Here is a 7,612-nt window from a genome sequence, read left to right as displayed (position 1 = left end):
CTTCTGACCCAGCCACCCAGAGGGTGAGGGCTGGGCTTGGAACCTGGCTGAGCAGCCCCTCTGGCGGGGCCTGGAAGGGAGTGGTGCCATAGGGCTGAGGGGGGCGGGCCCAAACTCAGGGAGGTGGACAGGCTCAGGACGACGGCTCTCTCCTGAGCTGCCCCCAGGCCTTCCCAGAGGGCAGTGGCACCTGATGGCCCACATGTGGCTCCTGAGCCTGGCCCCCCAGTTCCCCACCTTTTGGTTCAACATTGAAGTGAGGTGGCTGATGGGCTGGTTCTGTCTGAGGGGTCACCCAGGTGCAGGCTGGGGGAGACGGGCCTGATGTGTGGGTGTCCTGGCTGAGTGAGCCCCTGCCCTCACCGATCTGGGCCTGGGACGACTCCTCTAGTACACCTTGTCCCACCTGACAGCCCAGGAACAGGTCGGGGCTGCCCTGACCTTGGCTCCGACCCAAGAAGACAGCGCGGGGTCCTGGAGAAGAACAGGAGGCACCGGGCAGGCTGCAATGGTCTAGAAGACTGAACCACGGCAGGGGACAGGGAGTGACGGCCACAGGCTGCTGAGCCCAATTGTCTGCAAGGGCTGTGTGGGGGCACGGGTGGGGCCCAGACACACAGTGGAGTCCCCTTGGTGGTTTATTGTCGGTCAGGGTGAAGCTGGGGAGCGGGCTGGGGCTTGGTGCCTCTAGCGGGGCACAGCACAGAGCTGGTAGGGGGGTGGGGACACCAGTAAGCCATAGACGCCGTGGTCGCTGGGCTGGGGCTGTCCGGCAGGCACCGAGAAGCTGAAACGCTGCAGGAGGCAGGTGAAGAACAGGAAAAGCTCCATGCGTGCCAGGGGCTCCCCGAGGCACAAGCGGCGGCCTGTGGGGGGCACGGGGCTCAGCAAGCTTGGGGGTATGGGTTCCCGCTTCCACCTCCCTCAGGAAGGGACAGAAGCCAGGTGCCCCACAGGCACCTGCTGAGAAGGGCATGAAGGCTTCTGGCTTCACGAAGCGGCCCTGGGCATCCAGGAAGTGTTCTGGGTGGAAGCGGAAGGGCTGCTCCCAGACGGCCTCGTCCTTCAGCAATGACGACAGGTTGATGATGAGCGTGGTCCCCTGCCAAGGACATGCCTGGTGTGGGTGGGGCCTGGACAGGGGACACCGTGACCCCGGCCACCACCACACATGTGGGCACACACACGGTCTGCGTGGTTCACCCTGGACTCGTTCAAGGGGCACTCAGCCCAAGCAGCTCTGTGACCCTCCCCATCCCCAGGGTCCCACAGGCACTCCCCCACTCCATGGCGTGGTCAGTTTGTCTTCCACCAGACAGAGGCTCTGGACAGGACTGGCCCTGCCTCTGCTGGGTACTCAACGCCCACAGGGCTGGGCACACTCTCAGGTGCCTGGGGATGGATGACAGACAGCCTGGTGCCTGTCTGGGCCTCACCTGGCAGAGGCCATGCCGGGGTTATGAGCTGGCAGGGGGCACTGAGCTGGGGTGAGAGTGTCTGCACCCCTACCTTGGGGATGAGGAAGCCCTGCACTTCAGTGTCACGAGAGGTCATGTGAGGCACACCGAGAGGCACTACGTCCCCAAAGCGCTGCACCTCGTGGACCACGGCTGTGGTGAACGGCATACGGGCCTGGTCCTCCATCTCAGGTGGCCGCACCTGCCCTATCACCTCATCGATCTCCTCCTGGACACGACCTGGGCAGAGAGGAGTCCCCAGGTGAGCCAGAACTTGGGTCCAGACCCTGAGCCTACCAGGGCCCTAGGGTGAGTCCCTCTGTGCAGACTGTGCCTACATGGAGGACCCCGTAGTGACAACAGCCATGGCCGAGCCTCTGCTTGAGGGCCCTGGTATCTCCATTAAGCTCAAGTGCAGGGAGGCCAACCTATCCATCCCCCCAACGCCCAGCCCCCATCAGGCCCCAGGCTCCTCACGCTGCACATCCGGGTGCAGAAGCATGAGCAGCAGGGCCCAGACCAGCGTGGTGGAGGTGGTCACCAATCCCGCGAAGAACAGGTCTGCCACCACCAGAAGCAGGTTCTCCTCAGTGAAGCTGCTCTCCGGGTTCCCCTTGGCCTGTGCCAGGCGGAGAGAGTCAGACCAGAGAAGGAGGGGAAGCCCCTGATGGCTCCCACCCCGCTCCTGTCAGTACGTCCCCGTCCCTGGGGGCTGCCCTGGAGCCCATCGTCCCAACGCAGGCAGCCACCCCTCACCTTCTCCACCTCGTCCAGGAACGCGTCAGTCAGGTCACGGGGCGGCTGGGCTGCGTCCCGGGTCTCCCGGTGCTCGGCGACCATCTCATGTATCAAGACCATGAACTCCTTGGGTCCTGACAAGACCTTGCTGGCCAGCCCCGGGATACGCAGGAGCACTGGGAACGCATTCAGTACCTGTGCGGCCACACGAGGGGCTCGAGGTCCTTCCTGTGCTCAGCGGGCCCAGCCGCAAATCCCAAGGGGACCCCGGGCCTGCTTCTGCTCTTTCTGTAGCCCGCCCTGGGATCTCTTTCCTCCAGTGCCCCGAATACAACTCTGCCTCCCAGGAGCTGCAGTGGCTCACGGACGCATCCGGCCCCCGGAAGCTCGCTCTGCCTGAGCCCCGCCCCCGTCCTCCAACGCCCCCTGCACCTGGCGCAGGGAACTTGTTTCCTCGGTCCGTGCGGCCTCCACCAGCAAGAGCTTGAGGAACACGGGGTCGTCATACTCGAAGCGCCGCCCGTGGGTGAGGGAGGCGATCACGTTGCCCACCGCCTTGTTCAGGAGGACGTCGGGGCTGAAGGGGCGTCCTGGGAGGACGGGGCAGGTCACAGGGCGCCTCTCTGCCCGACCCCGCCCGTGTCCCAGCGCCCCAGCTCTCACCTGCCTGGGCTGCGAAGGCTGCACAGAGGCAGGCGGCCTCCTCGGTCACCCATTGCTCCAGCGACTTCTTGCCCACGCCGAAGTTACGCAGTGTGGACACGGAGAAGCGCCGCTGCTCGCGCCACGCGTGCCCATAGGGCGCCGTGATCACGCCTGCGGAGCGCGGCCTAGTGGGCGGGGCTTGCAGGCACTGGCCCCGCTCTTGCCAGGTCTCCGCTTGACCCGGACTGGTCACTTCTCAGCCCCCGCCCCGCCCCGCCCACCGTAGGACCCGCCCACATCCCCGGCCCCCCCTCCCTCGAGTTCCCTGCGGAAGAATCCCTGCCTCTGGCACCCTCCCGCTTCTTCTCACGGGATAAGCTCCGCCCTGCTCCGCCCGGGCCAGAATACGCCCCTTGTTCCAAGCACCGCTCCAGGCTTTGCTCCGCCCTTTTGCGCCCCCCAGCGCCAGGCCTGTAGACTAGACTCTCTTAGCTGGGTCTTTGGGACGCCATCTCTGCCCCGGTGGTGACCTGCCTTGTGCGCGCGGCCCGAAGCCTAGGTGCTGGTAGACGGACATGGGTGGGCGGTCGGACGTGTCCTCCCCGCGGAGCACCAGCGCCTCGCGCACTGCCTGCAGCCCGTTGAGCACGACCACGGGCGTCCAGGCCATCTGCAGGCTGAACACGTCCCCGAAGCGGCGCCGCAGCTGCAGGGCGAGGGCCAGGGCGCCCGTCAGTCCCACACTCCGCGGCTGTGGCCCCCATTCTCACCGCGCACCCTTGGTCCTTCCTGTGGCCCCTCCAAGAGGGTCACAGACAAAATCTGGCTTCATGACCTCAGGGGTCGCACCCTGTCCAGGTCGAGGTCTTCCCCCGGGTCCCAGTGCCCGGCTCTGATTATACAGAGGCCACCCACGCGGTCTGTAAGCACGAGGCAGCCTCTCAGTTTACACGTGAGGGGACCAAACAGGTAGACAGCAGGGTCCAAACTCTTGGGCAAATATTGGCTGGGGTGTCTCTTACCCCTCTCTCCTCCACACCCTCATTTCAATGGTGCTCACTGCCCAGCCCCCACCCCTTCTTACTCCTGAGGTCATCAGCGCCCTTGAGTCTTGCATAATTTGTTTTCTCCACCTGCTGCGGAGTCCCTCTCCACCCCCCAGATTTTTGTTCTTTGAAAGCCCACACCACCCTTGTGGCCCAGCACCGGCTCCTCCCCCAGGAAGCCTCCCCGTCTGCCTTGTCTTCTGGGCCAGCACCTTGTCCGCCTGTGGCTTCACCCACCACCCACTGACCGGCGCGCACGGGGGTCCAGGGCCCCTGGTGCCCCCCGCACCTGCCTCACCCGGCCTAAGCTGTAGGGCATGGCCTGGAAGTCCAGCTGCAGCAGGTTGCCGAGCACGGGCACTGGCACGGGGCCTGGCGGGTAGCGTGCAGCCCAGCGCGTCCGCCGGTGCATCAGGTCCACCAGGAGCAGGAAAACGGCCACGGCCACGGCCACGGGCATCAGGGCCTCCCCAGTCAGCAGCCCCATGGCTGCCTCTCCTCCTGTCTGACAGGCTCCTCTGCCAGACCTCCCAGAGGTCGTGGGTAGCAACGGGCACACCTGCCACCCTCAGGCCCAACCAGGTTCCTAGGCCCAGACCTGTGCCCTGCACTCCCGGACGATTTGTCCGGCCTGCTGCCGGTGTTATAAAGGGACAAGGCCTGGCCTTTGTTTTCTACCCTCAGCCAGTCAGCTGTTGCTCTTGTTTCTACCGAACAAGGCTGGAAGGGAGGAGTCAGTCCGGGGTGTAGCCACAGCGGGCCAGCCTCTGCAGGGTGGGGGTTGGAGGCTTAAGAGAAGAAAGCTAGCCTCCCCCCTGCCCCCCCCCCCGCCCTTTCTGCTCTGCAGGATCAGGCCTTCAGCCTGGGGGGGTGGGGGAGGGGGTGGAGCCACGCCCCTTCCTTCTCTGCCTTGTGTCTCCTCCCACTTTAAAGGGCTACACCCTGCTTCCTAGGACTCCCCCCTCACTTGCAACTTCCTAGAGTGGCCTGCACTCTCCACGTGTGTCACTGTCACTTGCCTGGGGTTGAGATTATCTTCAGAGGGGTTGCAAGCGGGGAGAGGAGATGAGGTCCTCAGTTTCCCCCCATCTCCTCACACTATGCAGACCTGACACCCAGACTCCCACACACAGTTCCACAGACAGACTACTCAAACATGCACATGCAGACCCGCTCACACACATATCCACACACCCTGAAACCACCCCACACGGATAGACATCGATACAGCCCTCCCTTCACACTGACACACACACACACTTATACCACTCACACAGGCAAACTCAGCCCCAAGTCAGACAACAGCTTGTTTCTTTTTTAAGGGCACCACCAGGAAGGTCCAGGCATCTGGCCTACTTAGCACAGAAAGAATCTGCTCTGAGGGGAGTGGGGCTGCTTCCCGCTCCTGCCAGTCACCTGCCCTGAACCAGCAGCTGCTCAGATTTTTTTGGAAACACCCACTGCCATCCACTGAATTCTGACCCCTAGTGACTCTCATTGGGTTTCCAGGGCTATAATCCTTATGGAAGCAGACTGCCTCATCTTCCTCCCATGGAACAGCGGGTGGGTTGGAACTGCCGACCTGGTTAGCAGCCAAATGTGTTACCCACTACAGCACCCTTGGGAGACAAGGGCCTGGAGAGCCAGTGGGTGCCGTGGCTTCCTCTCACCCTCACAGGCGCCTTGAGACCACAAAGCAATGAGCAGACTCCTGCGCCCCCTTCCAGCCTCACCCCGTCCTGCCGCCACCTCTCCTAAACCTGCCCCTGCCATCGCATTCCGTGGGCGCCATCCTCCTAGGAAAGGCACCAACCTTGGAACAAGCCCATGCCAGGAGCGCCGCCTCCAGGCTGGAACCATGGCTGCCAGGCCCTTCCTCTGCCAGTCTCCTGTCCCCTCCAAGCAGGGGCTACCACACCAGCCTAGGTGGGGCCACTGCCTGCAGGCTTCAGCCCCCACCCTTCTTCAACAACAAAGGGGTGGCAGTCAGGCTGAGTTGTTGATTCCTAAGCTGACTGGAACCCTGAGGCTGAGACCCATATAAACATGAGGGTTTGTGGAGGTATAACTTCCTTTTCAAGATGGCGGGCTGGTCTGGGTGGGTTAGTTCCACCCAGGCCCCTCCTTGCCCAACACAGGGTGTGAGGGGCAAGCTCTCACTCTTGAAATATTGCAATGTCCCAGGGTCGTGAAGCACGTTACCCCAGGGGCCCTCTGGGCAGCCCCAGGCCCTCTGGGCTCAGAGACGGGAGACTGGGGGCTGTGTGACCGTGTGGTGCTGGCTTTGAACGGTTTCGACATTCATTCGTGACCCAGCAACACTGAGAAGTTGTGACCTTTTGAGAAGGACCACTTCTGACGTGGGAGCCCCAGAGAATGTCCGTGTTGGCCAGCGCCTTGGAGAACGAGTCTGACCTGTGCTTCCTTTTTTCTTTTTAAAATTAACCTGTTTCCGTCTCGCAGTGTCTTACTGCTGTCAGTGAAGTGCTTGCCTGTAGTCTGGAGAGTCCAAGTTGTAGAAGACACCGAACAGCTGCCTTTCTCCCCGCCCCTTCTCACCCTCAATCCCATTCCCTCCCCGGGGTGGAAACGTTCCCCGCTTCCAGCCTTTGTAGCTGTAGCCTCCATATTTCCAAGTAAAGAACTCATCCTGCTTTCTCCTGATTTTTCAGATTTAAACATTTGCTTACGAATTTGTACAGTGGAAGCTGATGGTGTAGCGCTCAAGCCAAGCGGACCCTTATTGTTATTTTCAAATTTATTCCACATTGTTCTCCCACTCTATCCAGGGTGTCCTGAACTTATCCCCCTCCAAGTAGTAGACAATGTTATCGAGGCACCATCTACTTCTTCTGATCTCATGGCCATACAGGCTGAGGATCACATGGTCTACTAGTCCTTTGAACTAATTGTTTCCATGTGTCTTTGGTTTTCTTCCTTCTTCTTTGCTCTGGATGAGGAGAGACCCATCATTGCATGTAGATGGCCTCTTGCAAGCTTTGAAGACCCCAGTCGCTGCTCACCAAAGTGGGATGTAGAACAATGTTTTTTGTAATATGTTATGCCAGTTGAGCTTGATGTTCCCTGTGATCACAGCCCCAAGGCCACAGGTCCAACTACTCACACCCTCAGGGTGGCTGACTGTGGCCAAGAAGCCACCACAACCTTGTCCCTTGTCAGCTCCACTATACACATGGACATTCTTACAGCATGTACAAATGTGCCTGTAGAAACATTGTCTGCCAACCCTGTACATGGTCATGGGCACACTCCCTGCAGCACAGTCATACTGCTCATTCAGCCTGTCCTTCCATCCATCTACCCGTAGATCAATGCTTGCCGTCACTAACAGTGTGGCAGTATATGCAAAAGGGTTCATCTTTGTTGTCTTTGTCTCCCATAGGCCACTCTATCTCTTCCTCTTCTTCAGTGCCATGGTGTGCATCACTCACTATTGGTACATTGCCTTTCCCTTCACCCAAAGCAATACTTGTCTCTACCTATCTAGTGGTGTTCCCACCCCTATCCTCTCCTCCCCTCCCTGGTAACCAACAAAGAACGTTAACTTCCATGTATAAACCTTTCCTTGACGTTTTACAACAGTGAACTAGTACAATATTTGTCTGTGATTGACTTATTTCACTCATCATAATGTCCGCCAAGTTCATCCATGTTTTGTGGTGTTTTGCAGATTCTACGTTATTCTTTAGTGTTGCATAGTATTCC

General features: G+C 60.3%; 1 protein-coding gene across 1 annotated transcript; it reads right to left on the bottom strand.

Moving 5' to 3' along the window:
- Window positions 1-687: 687 nt before the first annotated feature.
- On the bottom strand, window positions 688-4,373 carry LOC103197747 (cytochrome P450 2D17-like). Its single transcript, XM_007941720.1, has 9 exons — window positions 4,185-4,373; window positions 3,375-3,546; window positions 2,859-3,011; window positions 2,628-2,785; window positions 2,214-2,390; window positions 1,935-2,076; window positions 1,510-1,697; window positions 961-1,102; window positions 688-866 (listed from the first exon to the last, which is right to left on the bottom strand). Exons 1-9 carry the CDS (start codon window positions 4,371-4,373, stop codon window positions 688-690), a joined length of 1,500 nt encoding a protein of 499 aa, XP_007939911.1.
- Window positions 4,374-7,612: the final 3,239 nt, after the last annotated feature.

Source organism: Orycteropus afer, unplaced genomic scaffold (genome assembly GCF_000298275.1).
Source record: "Orycteropus afer afer isolate SDZICR_OR568_19922 unplaced genomic scaffold, OryAfe1.0 scaffold00083, whole genome shotgun sequence".
Taxonomy (NCBI): Eukaryota; Metazoa; Chordata; class Mammalia; order Tubulidentata; family Orycteropodidae; genus Orycteropus; species Orycteropus afer.
This window is presented reverse-complemented; position numbering and strand designations above follow the sequence as displayed.

What these genes read in the sequence shown, in the direction of transcription:
- LOC103197747 (XM_007941720.1), bottom strand. Translation starts at nt 4,373, where the DNA reads ATGGGGCTGCTGACTGGGGAGGCCCTGATGCCCGTGGCCGTGGCCGTG. An exon ending in AAACAAGTTCCCTGCGCCAG is followed by an intron (nt 2,391 to 2,627) that starts GTGCAGGGGGCG and finishes GTGGCCGCACAG; the next exon opens with GTACTGAATGCGTTCCCAGT. An exon ending in AGGGCTTCCTCATCCCCAAG is followed by an intron (nt 1,103 to 1,509) that starts GTAGGGGTGCAG and finishes TGTCCTTGGCAG; the next exon opens with GGGACCACGCTCATCATCAA.